The following is a 22,566-nucleotide window of genomic DNA, read 5'->3' as shown; positions in this document are numbered from 1 at the left end:
AAAAGAAATTTGGAGAAACACAAAATTTAGTTCATAGCATCAGCCAAAACCAGCTTCTGATTTTTTTTCAACCAAAGAAGGTGACTGAATTAAGTAGAAAGACATAGTAATATAAAGATGTCACCTAGATCTAAATTAATCTATAATTCACTGCAATACAAATCAAAAATCGTAACAGAACTAGAACAAAATGGTTTAAAGTTCATCTTGCAAAATGGTACTCAACTTTGGCAGCATATTAATATCATCTAGGGAGCTATTAAAGTTCTCTCTTCCCAGGTCCCAACCCTCAGCAATTAAACTGGCACCTCCGGGAGGGGCAGGAGGGTATCAGTGTTTATAAAAGCTCCCTTGGTGATGACCAGGCGCAGCCAAGGTAGAGAGTTACTACTCTAGAAAAATAAGCATGTAAGAAAAGCAAGAATTTTAAGGGGAGAAAAACAAGCAGGTGTTTCCTAATGGCAACTGAAATATACTATAAAGCAATAGTAAGTAAAACAAGGACTCAGAGAAGTAAATAAAACCAAATAAATACTCCAGAAAAGAGTCATGTGTATACCATTTAAAAAAAAAAAAAAAAAACTCTCAGATGAGTCTCTGGACAGCTTTCTTATAGAACTAGAAAAGGTTCAGAGCACTGGTGAAGGAGAAGCACAGAGATATTTTGATCATGCACTTACTCTGAGAAACACAATACTGTTTCTGCGACATAATAAAGATCTAGTTGCACATACTGCTCAGCCAGACCAACCCAATTATGGTTTTCCCTTGGATCTTTTACGCTGTGAAAGCCTCCTTGGTTTGGACCCTGCCACTTGCAGCAGAGTTTCAAACAAAAATTATACCCTGCTTGTTTCCATGGCTCCTCTCACCAATGAAATCCGGCCCATCAGCAGCTGTACCCCTCAGCATATTGGACCAGCTATCCCAGAGGTCAGTTCTGTCTGGTTTAAACTGTACATTTACTTTGTCACTGGACAAGGACCACCATCTCTATTACTGTCCAAAGGTACAAGACTTCGAAAACTGCCAGATATATTCCAGGATTATGATCGATTACTTATAACGTCTTGGGGTCACGATCCTGGGGTAGTTCCTACGTCAAATGTACTCACCATGTTGAATGATGCTTTAACACATTCTGCAGTTTTAATTCAGGGACATGGTTTGCATGGGATAGGAGAAACTGTCCATATACCGTTTCCATTTGATGAAACAGAACTGCAAGGAGAATTTACTCGTGTCAATATGGGTGTTCATAAAGCATTACAAATATTAAGGAACAAAGTGGACTTGCAGCATTTCTGTGGATATATCACCATGTTGAATTCTTCTAGCCAACTTGCAAGTAGAAAACTCAGTGATGCTTCTGATGAGAGAGGAGAACCTGATTTGGCTTCTGGCTCAGATGTAAATGGGAGTCAGAGTCATTTGAAATGGTTATTGAGGAAGCAACTATGGATTCAGCAGTGAAACAAAACACTGGTGCCACAACAGAAGCAGATTGGGTTCCTCTTGAGTTGTGCTTTGGAATTCCACTGTTCAGTTCTGAATTAAACCGTAAAGTGTGTAGGAAGATTGCCACACATGGTCTCTGTAGAAAAGAAAGCCTTCAAAATCTTTTGCATTCCAGTAGAAAACTCTCTCTACAAGTACTTAACTTTGTTCACTCATTCCAGGAAGGTGCTTCAACACTGGATATCCACACAGAGCCCAGTTTTTCAAGTCTGCTTTCACAGTCATCCTATGTGGATATGGGAGTTCCACTGCCTGCAAAAAACTTAATATTTAAAGATGGCATCTTATCAGAATGGAGTGGACGGTCACCTTCCTCACTTCTTATTGCTAATCTTCATTTGCAGTAATTTGATTACACTATTTGTTGCTCACACTTCCTGCCTTTTTTCTTTCTTACTGTTAGCTTTATAGTGTCAGCCACTAAAAAGCATCCTGCTGCTACAGTGCAATTCTTGCTTAACTGATATTAAAACGGGGAACATGTTCATGTTTTCTGACATGTTGTTCATTATTGCACATCTTATTGCAACAAAGTGCTTTTTAGCAGCCAGCACTGTATTTTTTACCTTGAGACAATCTGCATTTCTTTTATAATACTAATAATATACTTTATAGGCTTTATAATGACTATTATGTTTATAAGCAGTCACTATGAATATTGCAATGGTAATTTTATATGTTAGTTCATCAGACAGAAATCTTGTTTAATTTTATATTTTGTTACCTATACTGTAGGGGATCAAGGGAAGAGACAGAACTCTTCCTCTAAAAAGGCTTCTTGGTACTTAAAGTAGTGAAACTGTAAAACAGTAAACATCTGGTATTGAGAGGTGATATGATGGGGCATTTAGAATTCCTGTGGATGTTTGTAAATTATGTATATCAATTGGACATTGTTGAAGGTATGTAAGCAGAAGCTATGTATAACTTAACCTTCATTCATAAGGTCTTAGGCTATGACTCTTCATTGACATCTCATGAGAAGCTTTGGAAAACATTCTATTTTTAAACAGTGTTTATATATGGACTTCTGTTGTCATTCACCTTGGGCTTTATATTTTCATAGAGTCTTTATGGAAAAATAGAATTTATTTTCCACTCATAGCTGAGACTGCTACATGTTTTCACCCTGATTTGTTTGTTTTGTTTTGTTTTGTTTTGTAGCTTTACCAATGAATTTTTTTAGAAATTGAATTTGATGTTTTCAAACCAAGGATTGTGAGTTTAGATTAGAAGTACATATGAGAAGCTTTAAGACTAGGTCTTTGGATCAAAACACTTCAGTGATAAACCTATTGTGAAGGCATATTCTTAAGCAATTTGGATTTTTAAATTTCTGTTAATAGTTTTGGAGGAAATGATAAGGAAAATAATTGAATAATTTCAAAGTGTTTCTTGAGTCATTGATTCTTTAGCATCTCAAATGTTAATTAGAATAATTGGAATCATTTTTTAAAGATTTTTCAAGTTACCTTCCTTGGGAAGTTTTTGCAGTGTTATAGTTTAGCTTAGGCTTCTCTTATAGGATAATGCTTTGCTAGTTTAAAACTGTAACCAAACTAACTGGTTAAGCAGCATATATCTAAAACACTTAAAAAGTTAGAAAATTTGGGAATGTCACAACCAAACATTTTTGCTGGTGATTTTCGTTGTTTATAGAACTGATATTTGTGTATTTAACATACTTCTGGAAATATATGCCTTTCTTAAAATTGTTAACCATGCATTTAATACCATGGCCTATCTATAGAGTTGAATATTTTGGACCAGATTACCTATCGCACAGTCCTGCTGTGTTTGGGGTAAATACGGTAATGTTTAATTTTCTACTTTGTTTTCTAGAAGGTAGGAACCACGTCTGTGTTTTGTGCGTCTATAAAAGGAAAACTACATACTAATATTAAAATAATTTCTTATGACTGTGAATCACTCATTTATTTTTCCAATAATTGATATTATACATTCCTAGTGCTGTTAGTTATATATGTATGTATGTATGTATGTATGTATGTATGTATGTAAGTAACTTTTACAGTTTCAACTGAAAGTTGTATTTCTTTTGATCAGGGCTCTTTAATCTCATTTTAATGTGCTTTGTTTGAATTAACTGTAGTTATTTTATTTATTTTTGTGTTAACCATCTAAGCCAACTGTAATGATATGCACACTAATAAAAAATTGAACATTTGTAGTTGTTGACATTGAACCCAGTTGTTGCTGAGTCAAAAGCTTAAAATATGGGAGTGATTTGCTGCTATACTTCCTGTGAGAGATAATGGAGGGAGAAGTAGAACCTAATAATGATCATGAACTTCAGTGAAAGTACTCGAGAGGACACTGGGTCCACTCTGGTTTCTCGTGTTGAGTGAGGACAGTGATCATCTGATACCCAGCTGAAAACCTCTCATAATCTTTCAAAGGGAGAATTTGCATTTTTAGAGCTGTTAACAAAATGTGAAATTCTGATGTTCCTGCTTTGCTGTCTTAATGTAGTTTTGTTTCATTTATACTTTGACTCATGTAAAGAAAGTTACATCTCCTAAATCTTACAAGTGTTGATCCAGTGCAACAACAACAAAAAGTTTTAAATAATACTTTGTCATTTGCCAAAGAAGATTCTTGAAAAATTTGTATCAATTTTTTTTTTTTTTTTTTTTTTTGCAAATGGTTGATTTCATTTGGCTTCATACCACCTCCCCTCTTTTCCTCTCCTGCCCTTTAAAGCGTCATAAACCATGGCAAACATTCTTTAGAAACAACAAAAAGTGAATATCAAAAAGGGAATAGAATTTGGTAGGAGAAAAATTTCACATCTCCACTGGGTCTAAAGAAATGCAACTTTATATCACTTAGAAAAATGCTATTGTGTCATTTCCTTATCTTCTTTCCTTTTTAAAGTCTGTATCAGATGATTTTTTTCATTTGTTTTCTGGGGAAATACTGGTTTCTTTTACTTTGTTTTCTCTGCCATTCATGTTTCTTTTTTTATGTTCGGTGTTTCAGAAACAGTTTGTATTAAAAGATTTTAAAGTACCAAAACTGTAATAGTACAGTGGATTGTTTTCTGTTAATATTACACAATGAAATGTATAAAATATCAATTTGATTATTGACATATATAACATGTTTACAAATAAACTGTGGTGTTGGTCAACTTGCAAAAATAAATAAATAAATAAATAAAGGTGGCATTTCACATCAATGGAGGAAAAATGGGTTACTCAATAAATAACGTGACAACTAGTTAACCATATGGAAAAACAATAGCATTAAAATAAACTCTAGATGAATCAAATGTTAAAATAAGGAAATTAAAAAGATAAAAATACACTGCTCTTTGCCTGCATAGTATATGCTCATCCTTCTTTTGGTAATAATATCTCAGTTTTTCTTGAGAAGCCATTCACCATCAATTTTCAAATCCATTTAATTGGAGATTGAGGTAAAAAGGTGAAAAGATATTAACCCTTATTAGAAACCAAAGAATATAGCTGGGCATGGTGGCATGTATCTATAATCTCAGAGGCCTGGGACACTGAGGTTGGAGAATTGCAAGTTCAAAACCAGCCTCAGCAACTTAGCAAGGTGCTAGGCTAGGCAACTTAGTGAGACCCTGTCTGTAAATAAAATTGTTTTAAAAATAAGGGCTGGAAATGTGGCTCAGTAGCTAAGCACCCCTGGGTTCAATCTCTGGTACCAAAAAAAAAAAAAAAAGAGAGAGAGAGAACAAACCCCATAGAAGTAATATTTTAGCAAAAAAAAAAAAAAATTGGCAATAGGTGCTCTTGGTTATATATGGGAATTAGAAACCTTTGAAGTATAAATGGCAGAAAATATTATAAGTGTACATAACTTCAAATCAGTAATTCAACTTTTGGTAATATAATACAAGTTGACAACAGCGAGAATCACAAAGATATTCATATGAAGATTTTGTTTCTCATAGCTTTGCTTCCACAGTGAAAAGATAAAAACAAGTTAAATGTCTTTGGAGAGGATAACCAACCTATACACATGTTGACATTAAAAATTTTCCATAACTAAGAGCTAAGGATGTAGCCCAGTGGTAGAGTACTCATCTAGCATGCCTGAGGCCCTGGGTTCAATCCCCAGCATACCATACCACACACACACACACACACACACACACACACACACACACAGAAATACAAAGATTTCCATGACTCTTCTTGATCCTTCATATCCATTAGGATAGATATTATCTTAAAAAGTGATAAATGGGGAGCTGGGGTTGTGGCTCAGTAGTAGAGAGCTTGCCTTGCAAGTGTGAGGCTCTGGGTTCAATTATCAGCACCATATGTAAATAAATGAATAAAATAGAGGTCTATCAACATCTAAAAATATTTTTTTAAAAAAGTGATAAAAGGTGGTGAAGATGTGGAGAGATTGGAACCCTTGTGCACTGTTGGCAGGAATATAAAATGATGCAACAGCTATAAAAATAGTACAACAATTCCTCAAAATCTTAAATATAGAATTAACATGAAAATTGGCTATTCCACTTCTGAGTAAACACCAAAAAGAACTAAAAACAAGGACTGAAACAGACATTCATATGTCATATTGCATCACAACATGGCAAAAGTCAACACAGGATAAAGGAGCACATCAGTAAGAGAGGGAAAGGACCAAACTCATCCTTTTATCAGGAGCCCACTCCCGTAATAACTAACCCACTCTACAGCCCCACTCTTACGGTCCTAGCTTCTCGGAAGCCTGGGCAGGAGGAGCCCTTAAGCCCAGCCTAGGCAACAAAGCAAGACCTTGACTCAAAGAAAGAAGAGGAAAGACACACCTACAATCATAGTGAGAAATTTTCAACAAACAAAGAACATAGAAGATTTGACTTGGGTTTGGAGATATAGCTCAGCGGCAGAGTGCGTGCTTAGCACGTGTGAGGCCCTGGGTTCCATCCCTAGCATGAAAAACACAACAAAACAAGATTTGTAAAGAAAGTAGAAGGGGGCTTGCTGGGGTGGGAAGTAGATGGTGGGGCAGGGAAATTAGTGTTTAATGGGTAGAGTTGCCATCTTACAAGATGAAAAGTTCTGGAGATGGATGTTCCTGATGGTTACAGATGGTTACATGTAAATGCACTTCATGCTGCAGAACTGTACACTCAAAAATGATTAAGGCTGTAAATCTTATGCATATTTCACACCACCATTTCAAAATTCTGTGGAAAAAAAAAGTTTTATTTTTTTATTTTGATTTTAAGATTTCACCTTATCATTATTGTCTGGGAAATTCGCTGTCATGGTGAGTCATTCGAGAGTAATTCTTGCCAGGTGCAGTGGGACATGCCTATAATCCCAAGTCTGTAATCACAGAACCTGAGACAGTGGGGTCCAGGTTTTGAGACCAGCCTGGGCAACATCCCTCTATAAGAAGAGAGGGGGATTTTTAAAAAGAATGATTCTAAAACATATATTTTGAGAACATGCAGTAAGATTTTCTAGATGTCCTTCTTCTTAATTTTTTTAAAAATTTTTAGATGCTGATGGACATGTATTTTATTATTTATATGTGGTGCTGAGAATCAAACCCAGTGCCTCACACATGCTAGGCAAGCGCTCTACCACTGAGCCACAACCCCAGCTTCTCTTAACTGTTTTTATAATTTGTGGTCATCAGTCATAATTGTCACACCGTACCTCTATTTTTCTTGGGGAGCTGTCTTATAGGAATACTATTTTTCATAACCCTTCAATAATTATTTGGAATCATTGTTAATAATGGAGAAGGGGGGTTAGGAACAAAACTCTTAAAAGCACCAAAGAGGTTCTTCATAGAAGGTCAATCATAAATGCAGTTACAGGAAATCAGATGGTGACATCACGTCTTAAATTACAAGTCACTTCTTTGTAGTGTAATTTTCCATATAGGAATTTCATTCCACATTTTCTCAGCAGCTCCATTTCATTCCCAGAAGCTGCTCATCAAGAATCCAGGGACCCAATCATGTGTGCCCAATCCTAAAATCTGAGAGGATTCCCTTGGCGAGCCAAGAACTCTTAACTAGAAGCAATCTGGTTTCTTCCTGAGGGCTGAAACAAAATAGTGAAAATATTCCCGCTCAAAATAAGAACTGCAATCTGAATGATATCCAATTCCTTTTCTTTTAGATTGAGAGGGCTGGGGGTCTAACTCAGTGAGAGAACATTTGCCTAGCATGCACAAAGCCCTGGATTCAGTCCCCAGCACTGCAAAAATAAAAATAAAGAATAAAATAAGACCACAAGAAACTTTAAGAACTTTAAGAAAGGAGCTACACCCAGGTAGGGTGGCCCATACCTGTAATCCTAGCGAATGGGGAGGCTGAGGTAGGAGGATCGCAAGTTCCAGGCCAGCCTTAGCAACTTAGCGAGTCACTAAGCAACTTAGTGAGACCCTGTCTCAAAATAAAAAATAAAAAGGGTTGGGGATGTGGTTCAATGGTAAAGTGCCCCTGGGTTCAATCCCCAGTACCAAGGAAAAAGAAAGAACAACAGCACACATAAACAAAATCTTATCCCACTTTAGGTTGAGTGACAAATACTTTATTTTAAAACTGTCTCTAGAGCAACTGCTTACCATAGAACATGATCAGAATAGAAGAGAAATAACACCAGCTTCTTGTCAGAAAATCCAAACACTATGCCATCTGAAAAGCAGGTAAATGCTTCCCTTTACGTCTGTTTAACTATGTACTGGGGTTTATAGACACAAAAGTGCCATTGTGAATGCAGGATAGAGCCTTATGTAATTTGATCCAAGGAACTAACTGACTTTGATAAAGGTCCCCATTTACAAGTAAACTCAGTAAAGTTGTTGAAAAGAATTACCAAAAGAACAGGAAAATTCTTGGGACTGAAAACAGTTATGACCGTCTGCTCTCTGACCACTTGTGCTTCTGTTCCAATAGAAAGTCACTTTTAGGGACTTTATGCCATCTGTTTCTGAGGTTTATTTAGACTAGCTTTGGTGATTGCAGGCCAGAAGTGCATAAAAGTGTTGTTGTTTCACTCTGATATTCGGTAAGAGGATTCTCAAATAAATTAAAGGAGCCTGATACATTCATATTTCTGAGGTTTTTACTTTCAAACACTACACAGGAGTAATACATCACAAAAACATTATCAAAGTTCTGCCCAGTCTCATTGTTGCACTTGACCTTATTCAGTCATTCCGCTGTACATGGGCATGTATGTAGAGTTGAAGTAATATGACTGAGTGTAACAAATGCCAGACTTTGCTAAGAAGCCTCAGAAATCCGTCAAGCAGCAATCTGGATGGTCACTGAAGTCAATGCCAATAAATCAGTTCACTAAGTAATCAGTTCCTGCCATAGTTGGAAAATGAGCATATTCCCATAACCCAACAACTTCATGTGTAGGTAAAAACCCTGAAAAATGCATGCATAATGAGATGTGTACTGTTTGTGGGAACATAATTGGACAAAAACTCAAAGGTGTATCAGCAGGAAATTAGATATGTAAACTGAAATGCAGTTGTATCGTCAAATACTCATGGAAGTTTAGATAAACAAATTCCTACATGTTCTAACAAGCATGGATTGGGTACACATCGAATGCTTTATACTAGTTGCTTCTAGGAGCAAGGAAAGAAGAATAAAACCAAAGAGGACCCCATGGAAAGTCAAGGGTGTGTGATATTTTTGTTTTCTTATTTTTTGGGGGGGAGGGGGTACAGGGGATGGAACCCAGGATGTTCTACCTCTTCACTATATTCCTAGCTCCTCACTCCCACCTTTTCATATTTTGCTGTAAGACACCCAGGCTGACCTGGAATTTGGGACTCTCCTGCCTCAGCCTCCAAAGTAGCAGGGATTGCAGGTATCCACCACTGCATCTGGTGGTGTATGGCATTTCTAAAATATATTTATTTGAGAATAATGTGATTACAAAAATCCAGGTGATTATAAGAGTCCATGTATTTTTCTGCATAAACTTGCTCCCCACCACCCAGAAGTAAATCTACCGGCAATGTAAAAGTGTGCCTCTACCCCACATCCATGCCAACATCTATTATTGTTTGTGTTCTTGATAAAAGCCCTTCTAATTGGAGTAAGATGAAATCTTAGAGTTGTTTTAATTTGCATTTCTCTAATTAGTAGAGATGTTGAACACTTTTTCATATAGTTATTAATCGCCTGTGTGTCTTCTTCTGTAAAGTCTCTGTCCAGTTCCTTGGCCCATTTATTGATTGGGTTCTTTGTATTTGTGTTGTAAAGTTTTGTAAGTTCTTTATAAATTTTGGAGATAAGTGCTCTATCTGAAGTGCGTGTGGAAAAGATTTTCTCCCACTCTGTAGGCTCTCTCTTTACATTCTTGATTGTATCCTTTGCTGAGAAAAAGCTTTTTAGTTTGAGTCCATCCCGTTTATTGATTCTTGCTTTGATTTCTTGTGTTTTGGGAGTCTTATTGAGGAAGTATGAACCTAAGCCAACATGATGAAGATTCGGGCCTACTCTGTCTTCTATTAGGTTCAGGGTCTCTGGTCTAATTCCTATGTCTTTGATCCATTTTGAGTTGAGTTTTGTGCAGGGTGAGAGGTAGAGGTTTAATTTCATTTTACTGCATATGGATTTCCAGTTTTCCCAGCACCATTTGTTGAACAGGCTATCTTTTCTCCATTGTATGTTTTTGGATCCTTTGTCTAGGATGAGGTGGCTGTATTTATGTGGTTTTGTCTCTGTGTGTTCTAGTCTGTACCATTGGTCTGCCTGTCTATTTTGGTGCCAATACCATGCTGTTTTTGTTACTGTTGCTCTGTAGTATAGTTTAATATCTGGTATTGTGATACCTCCTGTTTCACTTTTTCTATTCAGGATTGTTTTGGCAATTCAAGGTCTCTTGTTCTTCCAGATGAAGTTCATGATTGCTTTCTCTATTTCTATGAGGAATGTCATTGGGATTTTAATTGGAAATGCATTGAATCATACATTGCTGGTGGAGTTGCAAATTGGTGCAGCCACTCTCGAAACCAGTATGGAGAATCCTAAGAAAACTTGGAATGTACCCACCTTTTGACCCAGTTATCCCACTCCTCAGTTTATACCCAAAGGACCTAAAATCAGCAAACTACAGTAATAATAGCCACATCAATGTTTATAGCAGCTCAGTTCACAATACCTAGATTGTGGAACCAACCTAGATGCCCTTCAACAGATGAATGGATAAAGAAACTCTGGTATATGTACACAGTATTCAGCCGTAAAGAAGAATAATATTATGGCATTTGCAAATAAATACATGGAATTGGAGAATATCATGCTGAGTGAAATAAGCCAAGCCCAAAAAACCAAAGGCCAAATGTTTTCCCTGATAAGAGGAGGATGATATATAAAGGGAGTGGGGGTGGGGAATGAGAGAATAACGGGGGAACTTTAGAATATGTAGAAGAAAATGAGGGCTGGGGAGATAGCTCAGTCGGTAGAGTGCTTGCCTTGCAAGCACGAGGTCCTGAGTTCAATCCCCAGTACTGCAAAAAATAAAAAATTAAAAAAAAAAAATGAGACGGAGGGGGTTATGAAAAATGGTGGAATGAGACAGACATCATTCCCCTATGTACATGTATGATTACATGAATGGTATGAATCTACATTGTGTACAACCATAGAAACAAAATTATGTACCCCATTTGTGTACAATGAATCAAAATGCAGTCTGTAAAAAATTAAAGGCTAAATAAAATTTTTTTAAAAAGCAAATCTACTATTTAAATTCTAAGTTTTTTTCTGGTTGTTCTCCCCCCCCCCGCCCCCCCCGTTTTTCTTATTGCTTCCCTATTGAAACAAACAAACCCTCCCAACAAAAAAAAAAAAAAAAAAAAAAAAAATCCCTTAACATGAACCTCATTGTTGAAGGACCCAATTTAAAATCCTTGGTAATTTCTTTTGCTAGTATCAAGTTTTCATTTATTTGCTTGTTTGTTTTTTAAGGAAGTTGCTTTAAGAAATAAGGGTTTAGCCAGCATGGTGGTATATGCCTATAATCTCAGTTACTAGGGCAGTTGAGGAGAAGAATCACAAGTTCAAGGTCAGTTTGAGCAACTTAGAACCTGTCTCAAAACTTAAAAAAATTTTTTTCTTAAAGGACTGGGGATATAGGTCAGTGGTAGTGTTCTGCTGGGTTTAATCCCCAGTACTGGAAAAAAAAAAAAAAAGAAAGAAAGTCAGGATATAAATTTATGCCATAATTTCTTGTGGAGAACTTTATGGATAATAATCAATCAAATTTACTTAAAAGCTTAGTTGCTTTTAAGTTAATTAAGCAAAAACTCCATGATAAATGGAAAGTCTGGTTTCACAGGTCTATAATATATTGAAGGAGTTAGTGAGTTTCAGGATGGGCCATTTGACTGTCCATGGTTTTGTGTATATTATCAGAGAGAAGTTGGCCAAAATCTCATTAGCTAGTTCATAACCTTGCCAGACTAACTCTGAGCAGGAGTCAGCTATGGACTACACTAAGTGGCTCAACACACTATACTGAGGCTCATTGCAAACTCGTTCCCAAAGGCAACCTCCATGCAGGATCATTGCAGACATCCCAGAGATCAAGAGATCAGATATTGTGAGAGGCTCAACTAGGATGTTTAGGATGGTCCCCTACCTCTTGTGTGTAACTTCGACCCTCAAGATGGGCCAAATGTGCACTTCCTATAACAGGCAGGACCCTGAAAACAGTATACCAAAAGGTTTAACTGAAGAGACCTGAATGAGAACTACTTGCAAAAATGTTGGTAGGATTAAGGGAACCAAAGTGGGAAGGGGAAGCCCACAGTCTAGCAGCGATGAAAAGTCTTGACCTCCCCAGATTCCAAGGTAGTGCCGAAATGGAGAGAGAGTTATACCAAGGAAGAGGATCTCCCAACCCAGGAACCAAACACAGAAAGGGCATCATGGTTAAATTGAGGGGCAGTTGCCAGGAAATAAATACCCCAACCCTCTCCTCTAACCCTCCAGTGCCTCCCAGTACCTCCCGCTAACTGACCCAATAGGTAGCCAGAGGTCAAGGGCATCTGAGGGATATAGTCAGCATCACAGGACATGGAGCAATGGAAAAAGTCAGAGAATGAATTTACGGAGGCCAAACAGAAAATGAACTTTCACATCTTCTCAGATGATGTGAACATTATCCTATATACTAATAGATAGCATACTATCATTGCCAAAAAGCACCAGTGGCAGAGAAAGTGCCTGAGGATGAAATATCCTAAAACCCCAAGTCTTTGTTTTATATAGATGTTAATTGAAAATCAACAGAACAGTTCATCTCTCTCTTCCTTACTTAGAAAAACATTTGAAATAATCTTATCTTTGAAAGTGCACTTCACTGGCTAGGACTGTGGCTCAGTGATAGAGTGCTTGCCTGGCGCATGTGAGGCACTGGATTCCATCCTAGTTCCACATAAAAATAAATAAATAAAGGCATTCTGTCCATCGACAATTACAAAAAGAAAAAAGAAAGAAAGAAAGAAAAGAAAAAAGAAAGTGTGCTGCATGTAAAATTTTTCAAAGGTGGACATTCTATTGATTATATACTGTATGTTTAGATTATGGGTAACTGGTAACATATGCTTCACAAATTTTTCAAGCTAAAATTACTACTGGCTGGTGGGAATGGAAATTGACATGATCTTTCTTGCAAGCGTGTGCTAATACACACATGCACATACATACATATCATAAAACGTTTGGAAACCACTTAAATGTCCGTTGGCAAGAAACTAATAAAAAATCCAACCTTCCTCAAGGGTGTCCCATTTCAGAGGTTGCCATCCATTCATTTGGGCACAGCAGAAGACAACCCATATCCCTCAGTGTCGAGAAGAGAGAGGACCTAGTGTAGAGTAGATATTCAACAAATATTTGATAAATAAATATTTCTATGGCTCCCTTGCCCTCATCCAGGATATTCAATTCATTGTCAAAGAGTGTTGATTTTACTTTCTAAATATCTCTCAATCTGCTTCTCTACTCAACTGCTATTATTTATCCCATAGTTGGACCATAAAAGAGCCTCCTGTTTGGGATCTCTGCATCTATTCTGGCACCTTACAATAAACTCTCAAGACAAGTCCTCTTTCCAAAAGAAAAATTTAATTATGTTACTCCATCACTCACCCTTCCATGATTTCCCATTTGTATTAGTTTGCCAGCATTGCCATTACAAAGTACCACAGACTGGGGTAGTTTAAACAACAGAAATGTATTCTCTTTTATTTTTTATTTTTTATTTTTATTTTTACAGACTGCATTTTGATTCACTGTACACAAATGGGTTTCTGTGGTTGTGCATAATGTAGATTCATACCATTCATATAATCATACATGTTCATAGGGTAATGATGTCTGTCTCTTTCCACCATCTTTCATACCCCCCTCCTTCTCATTTCCCTCTACGTAAACTAAAGTTCCTCCATTCTTCTCCCACCCCCATTATATATCATCCTCCTCTTATCAGGGAAAACATTCGGCCTTTGATTTCTTGGGATTGGCTTATTTCACTTAGCATGATACTCTTCAATTCCAAATGTATTTTCTCACAGTTCTGAAGACCAGAAGTCCTGGATAAGATGTCAGCCAGTTTGGTTTCCTCTGAGACCTCTCTCCTTGATTTGTAGATGACTCACCTTCATGCTGTGTCCTCACTTGGTTTTTGATGTGCAGAAATATGTCCTCACTTTTTTCAGTACGGGGATTGAAACCAGGAGCACTCCACTACTGAGCTACATCCCCAGCCCATTTTTAAATTTTATTTTGAGGCAGGCTTTCACTAAATTACCCAGACTAACCTTGAACTTGCAATCCTCTTGCTTCAGCCTCCCCAGTAGCTATGATTATAGGCGTGTGCCACTGCACTCAGTTTAATTTTCTATTCTTTAAGGAATCAGTCATATTGGATTAGGACCCACCCAAATGACTTCATTTTACTGAAATGACTTCTTTAAAGGTCCTATCTTCAAATAGTTATTTTGAGGCACTGGAAGTCAGGACTTCAATATAAAAATGGGGGAGAGACCCAATCCAGCTTCACTAGGATGGGACCACTATTAGGCCAAGTTTAGACAAAGACCAATCTTATGGTCAGACTGTGCTACAGACCTTTGTCCACTGTTGACTTGGTTTCAGTCTGTCTGCTGGGTCCCCAGAGGCTACCTGTATGATTTAACAAATTGAGAGCACCAGTAAAAGATCTAGAGGATGGAAGGTAAAGTTGAAGGGATTTTTCCACTGGATTCCTCTCTGATCAGTCACCTCAGCTTGGGTGAATCCCTCTACTAAAGACCACAACTGCCTTTAGGAGACCTGTGCACACAGTGACCAACTATATTCCAACAACTCCTGCTTCTCCTTGCTCCTTCAAGTTTTGATCACTCGTGACTTCCTGCTGGTGTTAGCCCAAGGACGATGTTCATCTTTGTGACTTTTACCAGGCCCCACCCACATCTTGTAAGTAGACTTCTTATTAAACTGCCCTCAAATTGCCTAACTGAATGTGTTATCTGCTTTCTGCCAGGTCCCTAATACAACCACAGCAGTACGCCATGTCCTTGCTGATCTGGCCTTTGCCAAACTCTCCACCCTCCTGGCACACTTCTCTCCTTCTCACTCTCTCCTACAGCCACTCTAGCTTTCCGTAAACTCTTCAGATACACCCACCGATTTGAAATACAACAGTGCACTCCTGTTGTCTTTAAACTACTTTAAATAGTAAAACATGTATGCAACATCTGTCTCAGTTCAGGTCCTAGAGAAGCAGATGCTGAGATAGCGATTTGGGTGCAGGAAGTTTGTTGGGTAACACCCTGAGATCAACAACTTTGAGGGCATGAGAGAAACAGGACTGGGCAGAAGGAGACCTTGGGCTGTGACACTGTCCTAGCAAAGACTCAACTAGACCCTTGGAGCTGAGCTGGAGTAGGACTGCTCTCAGAGCTGCAGGAATTGAGGGAAGGAAGCCAGGACTTTATGCCTCCTCCTAGAGTCACTGGACTTGAACTGTCCTTGGATACGACATTATCTTAAGTGAGGGAATTTTCTTCAGCAAAGGCTGGTCCTGGAGAAGGAATTAGTTATAAGCTGTCAACAGTCAACACCCCCTGAAAGGGGAAATGAGTCCCTTAGTCCTGAAGGAAAGATCTGGGGACACACAAAACCTCCTGCTCCTGAGATTTTTTTTTTTTTTTTACCACCAAGCCACATCCCCAACCCTTTTTCTTTTTCTATTTTGAGACAAGGTCTCACTAAGTTGCTGAGGGTCCCACTAGGTTGCTGAGGCTGGCTTTGAACCTGAAATCCTCTGCCTCAGCCTCCCATGCTGCTGGGATTACAGGCATGCATCACTGTACCCAGCCTAAAAACTTATTAAAAGTGGGGCTCAGGAGTGACTCAGTGGTAGAGCACTTGCTCAGCATGCACAAGAGCCTTGGTGCAATCCCCAGCACTGAAAAATAAAGTCGCAGAAATAGTTAATCACATACATATTATTAAGTGAAAAAGCAAATTATAAAACCACTTCATTGAAGTATATGTTTGTGTGTACAAACATTTGCATAAATATGTAGGGAAAAAAGACTAGAAGTCTGAACATCAAAATGCAAATTGTAGGAGCTGAATAAATAGCTCCTTCTGGAGAGCGCAAACCTAGCATGCGCAAGGACCGCGGTTCAAATCCCTGGCTGCTCAAATGAAAAGAAAAAGAACAAAAAAATGCAAATTGTATCTATCACCAGATGGTAGGATGATAGGTGACTTATAATTTCTTCTTTGTACTTTTCCCCCTATTTTTCACAATGAACAAATATAATGATTACATAATTAGAAAGAAAATATAAACTCAGAGGTTAAAAATTTTTGTCACTGGGATGGTACAGAATTGTAATTTTCAACTGGTTTGCCATGAAGATTCTTAATTAAAATTTACAAATAACTGAGCACAGTGGCCCGTGCCTATAATCCCAGTGAAACTGAGGCAGGAGGATCACAAATGTGAGGCCAGCCTGAGCAACTTGGCAAGACCCTACCGCAAACCAAAAAATAAAAAAAGATTGAGTATGAAGCTCAGTGGCAAATCATCTCTGGGTTCAATCCCCAGTACCAAATAATAAACAAAATAAAATACCAAATAAAATAAAATTCACATATAAACCCCAGAAGAGAAATAGATCATCACAGAAGTACTCAGTTTTACTGAGGACACAGTATACTCAGTTCTGTCCTCTGCCACCTTCCCCCTAACCCTCTCTATCCTCTTGACTGGGTCCCTTCATGTCCTACTTTAAAACCAAAGACCTCTGCAGCCTATAGCACCAATTTTGTTGCATATTGAAGAAGATCTGAAATTGTTTTCTGAAGCAAACTAAGTCCAGCCCACAGTATACCATCTGCTCATATGAACATGACATGACATGATGTTAGCTTTATCCTAGGCTTGATTAGTTGCCAAAGTTTATATATTGTGGGGTGCAATGGTACACACCTGTAATCCCAGCAACTCTGGAGGCTGAAGCAGGAGGATAATGAGTCTGAGATCAACAACTTAGGGAGACCCTGTCTTAAAAAAAAAAAAAAGAAAAGGGCTGGGGATATGGCTCAGTGATAGAACATCCCTGGGTTTAATCCCCAGTACTGAAAAAAATTAAAAAGCTTACGCATTTATGCTTAACAGTAAATGGAAGAGCCATACTGAATGATCCTCTCAAAGATAACCCTGAATTATCACAGAGTCAATTCTAGTGTAGTGACCAAGAACAAGGGGTCACTCTATGTGGGCTCACCACAAGTTGACTCTGGGCAAGCTACCTAACATCTTTGCGTTGTAGTTCCTCATTCATGAAAATGTGATCATACGGTCCCAAGCAATGACCAAAAAGAAATGTTGCAAGTATTACCCAAGTGAATATATGTAAATGTTTTTAGAGTGGTGACTGGCACATGGTGTTTGCCACTATTACTTTCTGCTCAATCCAAATCAAAAAGTTGTTTCAAGAAAGAATATTTATGGGGCTGGGGTTGTAGCTCATAGCAGAGCACTTTGTCTAGCATGTGTGAGGCACTGGGTTTGATCCTTAGCACCACATAAAAATAAATAAACCAAAGACATTCCATCCATCCACAACTACAACTTTAAAAGAAAGAAAGAAAGAATATTTATGGAGCTGGATGCCGTGGTGCACGCCTGTAATTCCAGAAGCTGGGGAGGCTGAGGCAAGAGGATCTTGAGTTCAAAGCCAGCCTCAGCAAAAGCAAGGGCAAGCAACTCAGTGAGAGCCAGTCCCTAAATAAAATACAAAATAGGGTTAAGGATGTGGCTCAGAGGCTGAGTGCCCTTGAGTTCAATCCCCAGTACCCCCCAACAAAAAAAGAATATTTACAGAGGATATTATTTATTCCTGTGATTACTTAGGGTTCTTTCTTATAAATATTCAAGTTTAGAGCTGTATATTTGGTTAGCAGTGCTATTTTAGCTGCTGGCAAAATTACTTCTGCTAAATTATTATTTGCTGTGTCACTTCTCTTGATGCATATTATAAGAAATGAACATCAGAAACTTGCTGGCTCACTCACTTCAGGAATGGTACCAACATTGACCATATTTTACCTGGAATTCCCTTCATCAGGACCCATATGAGTGTCTTTCCTCAGGTCTCTGGTTTAATTGTGTGTTTAAGTGCACAGTTTAGCTTCAGTTTTTACCATTTCTAATCATGGCCCCTTTCTTCCATTGGTCATAGTAGCTATTCAGGACCCCATGCCAAACATCCTTGAAGCTAACCCAATGAATTCATGAGACTTTTTTACCCATATTTGTAATCTACCTCAAATTTCTCATCTATTTGTGACCTGTTATATAATATAGTGAAGAAGTTGACCCAGATCCTTTTTTTAAATAAGACATAGATCAAATAAGAAAATGCAGGTTAAGTATCCCTAAGCCAAAATTCCAAATTCAAAAGATTTCAAAATTTGAAACTTTTTGAATGACAACATTATGCCACCAGTGGAAAATTCCACAGCTGACCTACGTGACAGGTTTCAGTCAAAATGCAGGCCTGATAAAAAATATTGTATAAAATTACCATCAGGCTGTGTGTATAAGGTATATATGCAACATAAATGAGTTTTATGTTTAGAGTGCTATCCCATCCCCAAGATGCAAGTAGAAGTGACAGACATCACTCATTTTTCAAAAGCTTCCCAAGGGAATCTAGAATGTAGTCAGAGCTGAGCGCTGCTATTGTAGATAAATAAGGAGGTTGCCTTGCTAAGTTTTAAAAATTCCAAATTTTTTTTAAATTCAAAATCTGAAGGACTTCTGCTCCCATTTTGAATAAAAAGAAAAAATACTTAGCCTGTAATAAGGAGATACAAAACTGAATACCTGCTGATAAACACAGTAGTAATAATTAGACGACACAGGGAAAGCCTGTTTCCTGATTGCATTCACATTCATGTCTCAACAAGGGTTGAGCCACTGGTGGTCTTTCATAAGCCCAGCCAAACAGTTTAAAGTTGTCACCATTTCATTTAAGACAGACAGCAACTACCAATTAGATAGTCAATGGTGCTAATCTATCATTAAAAGAAACCTTTTCCAAGTCCTCATAAAATACAGTAGGGTACAAAAATGACAAGGCAGTAACAGAGGGAATGAATGTGATGAATACATCTCGTAGAATATTCTAGTGCATTCACATTAATTTTTGTGGGCTCAGCTTGGGAGCACTGAGCCCAATTTCCATGGGTGGGAGAGCAAGTGCAAAAAAGTTTAAAGAGGAAAAAAAATAACATGAATCAAGTTGGAAGGAATCTCAGCCTTTTAAAACTAAAAAATACTCCCAAAGGGCAATCCTCAGGAAGCCCAGAAGTGCTTTCAGGGGTTATCTCAGGACTGGGATCCAGATCTGCTGATCATGATGTCTCAGGCACTGAACAAGAACAACTCTAGCAAAAATCCATGTGTCCATTCCAACAGACCTACAGTGGGGCTGGGTATGGTTCAATACTACAGGACTTGCCTAGCAAGTGCAAAGGCCCTGGGTTTAATCTCTAGCACCAAAAAAGAAAAAGAAATCAAAAAACCCACTGTGGTAGTTCTCACACTTTCCAATCTGAGGTACCATCATACTCATCTTTCAGTTGAAACAGAATGTTTTAACTGTACAGTGTGAGGGTTATTCACCACTTGAAGGGAGTACAGTCGGCCAAGTACTTCAGGGGAGGCGCTTGCTCTCCACAACCCACCAAGCCCGCAAGAAGGACATTGCTGTGAACACAAAGCAGAGGCCCTTCAACACCACTTTTGGGTGGGGTAGAAATCCAAACAACGCACTGGTGGAAAGTGAACTTACTTACCTCCACTCAAAGCCCTGATATGAGTGCCTCTGCTAGGCACAAGGATTTGAAGTCAGGGTTCAAACTCATGCCTCCGTCAACTAGGCCCTGCCAGCTACTCGGTCTGAGAGAATAGAGCTGTGTGTACCCACCCTCTGAGCTATGCTTCTCAACTTGGCTGTACTTTAGAATAATCTGGGGAACTTTTAAAAAACTACTGATGATTGCACTCCATGCAGACCAATTGAATCGGAATCTCCTCGACAGGTACAAGTGGCAGACATCACTAATTTTAAAAAGCTTCCCAGGTGATTCTAATATGCAATCAGAGTTGAGTGCCACTGCTGTAAATAGATAAGGAGGCTGCCTCTCTAATGAGACCTGAGTAGCCCTGAGAGGCCGGCCTGTTTAGTAATAGTCCCAACCACCACCTCTTACTTCCCCTCCGGTATCTAATTTAGTAGCAAAACTCTGCCTTTCCCTCCCCAGTTACCCAGTACTAAGGTGCTACTGTTGTCTAGTTTTATTTCCTCAACCATTAGTTGAGCTCCTACTTTCTGTCACACACAGGGAACCCAAAAATGATTAGGACACAGTTCCTACCTTTCAGGAGCTGACAGACATATCAATGCAAGTTTTATATCTTAATAAAAAATAAAGCTGAAAAATAAAAAATTAAAAAAAAATAATAAAGCTGGCCAATGGTTATCAAGTACTTGCAATGTTCCAGACTCTGTTCCAAGACTGTGTACTAACTCATTTAATTCCTAATGAGATAAGTCTCATTACTATCAAGCCCATTCCACAAGACTGTAGGACCACAGAAATGTTATCAGTGTCTAAGTTTCTTTAGCTAGTAGCATCTGGACTGGGAGTCCAACTAGGCAGCCTGGCTCTACCATTCACACCTTTAACTCTTAAATGAGTGGATGGGTAGATGTGTTGAAAGTCACAGAGGTATGAAAAAAAAAATGTTGGTTCAAAAAATGGCTGGTAAGCCTATATGACTGAAGATAAGGCAAAGAAGTTGGATTGGGGCCAGATTATAAAAGGCCTATGCACCATGAATGGAATTTCTGTTTTTACCTCTTTTAGGTAAAAGGTAGCCAGTCAAAATTTTAAACTGAGGAGCAAAATGAGCAGATCTACATTTTAGAAAATTAGGAAGAGAAGGGAGGAACGATGGGAAAAAGGTCCAATTTCCACAGATGATGCAGGTTGGAGGAAGACAGTGATGGGGACGGAGTAGATGGTAGAAAGCCTAGACACCTGACTCAGAAGTGACAGGATTTTGCAGCTGATTGGGGATGGGAAGAGGTGGAAGGCAGCTCACCGGTTGATAATGAGGGAGCCTTGGCAGGTGGTGCTCTATTGAGAGAAGAAGTGGGTCTGAGGAGGGAAGGTAATGAGTTCCGTTCTGGAAGTATTCAATTTCCGCCAACCCTCCTGCCAGGCAGTTGCCAAGAGGCATGACAGTTAAACCACTTCAGACCCGTTAAACTCACGGAGAGATTTCTTGGCAAAATCATAAATATGGAAACTTCCTACAGTTTCTTTAAAAAGCATTGATTTTAGAATTTAGATGTAATTTGAAGAGAAACTAAGAAGCAACCCATAATGGTGATTTTGTTATTCCAAAGAGCATCATTCTACCAAATTAGGGGGTTAAAAAAAAAAAAAAAAAACTCTCTTTATCCTGAGTAAGGAATCCAAAAATAGCCAAGGCAACCCCAAATGAGTTCTCTGAAAAATGAAAAGCACATACTTTTCAGCTACCTAAATATTTGAGTTCTATTTTAAGGACCGTAGTGGCATTGGGTGTGTGTGTTTAGAATGCTTAGTTCTAAATAGATTTTTCTCATCTTAACTTTATGGCATGGTGCTTCAACTAACCTCTTGTCTCAACACTGTTTGCTTTTATTTACCAAGACGAAACTTAGTAGAAGAGACATTCATACAATGGCTATTCATTACTCAATTTAGTCATAAATTATATGACTAATATTTAAGTGTAAATATTCAAAGTATAACCCTGAAATGGAATTTTTTTTCTGATAAATGAAATGGCTCAAATTAGTTAAAAGTCATCTTCAAAGAAACGTAGAGCTGGGCACAGTGGCACACACTGGTAATCTCAGCAACTTGGGGGACTGAAGCAGGAGGATCACAAGTTCAAGACCAGCCTCACCAACTTAGCAAGGCCCTAAGCAGCTTAGTAAGACCCTGTCTCAAAATATTAAAAAAAAAAAATAATAAAAATTAAAAGGATTGGGGATGTAATTTGGTGGTAAAGCACTCTTGGGTTCAATCCCCAGTGCCAAAAAAAAAAAAAAAAAGTTAAAAAAGCAATTATGTTTCTTTCCCCATGTATATTGATTGTTATTTTATTTATTTATTTATTTTAGTTGTAGATGACACACTATCTTTATCTTATTTATTTCTTTTATGTGGTGCTGAGTATCAAACCCAGGGCCTCACACATGCCAGGCAAGCACTCTACCACTGAGCCACAACCCCAGTACTTGATGGTTATTTTAAAAAGATAATATGTCAATATTTTCTAAAGTTTATGTTAGATCAGGGGTTGATGTGATGGTCAGTTTTTAGATTTCAAAGGAGAGCCCTGCTAGCCTGTGCAGATAACAACTCTTTTTTGATTAAGAATATTTGGCTTATTATTGCAC

The 22,566-nt window shown here is 38.1% G+C and overlaps 1 protein-coding gene across 1 annotated transcript; it reads left to right on the top strand.

The window, feature by feature from the left end:
- Positions 1 to 773: 773 nt before the first annotated feature.
- Positions 774 to 4,672, top strand: LOC306666774 (protein FAM91A1-like). Its single transcript, XM_079149027.1, is given in 2 exon segments — positions 774 to 1,420; positions 1,423 to 4,672. Coding segments are annotated over 2 exon segments (1,005 nt in total). The 5' UTR covers positions 774 to 858; the 3' UTR covers positions 1,866 to 4,672.
- Positions 4,673 to 22,566: the final 17,894 nt, after the last annotated feature.

This window comes from Sciurus vulgaris (assembly GCF_902686455.1).
Source record: "Sciurus vulgaris genome assembly, chromosome: 7".
Classification (NCBI taxonomy): domain Eukaryota; kingdom Metazoa; phylum Chordata; class Mammalia; order Rodentia; family Sciuridae; genus Sciurus; species Sciurus vulgaris.
This window is presented reverse-complemented; position numbering and strand designations above follow the sequence as displayed.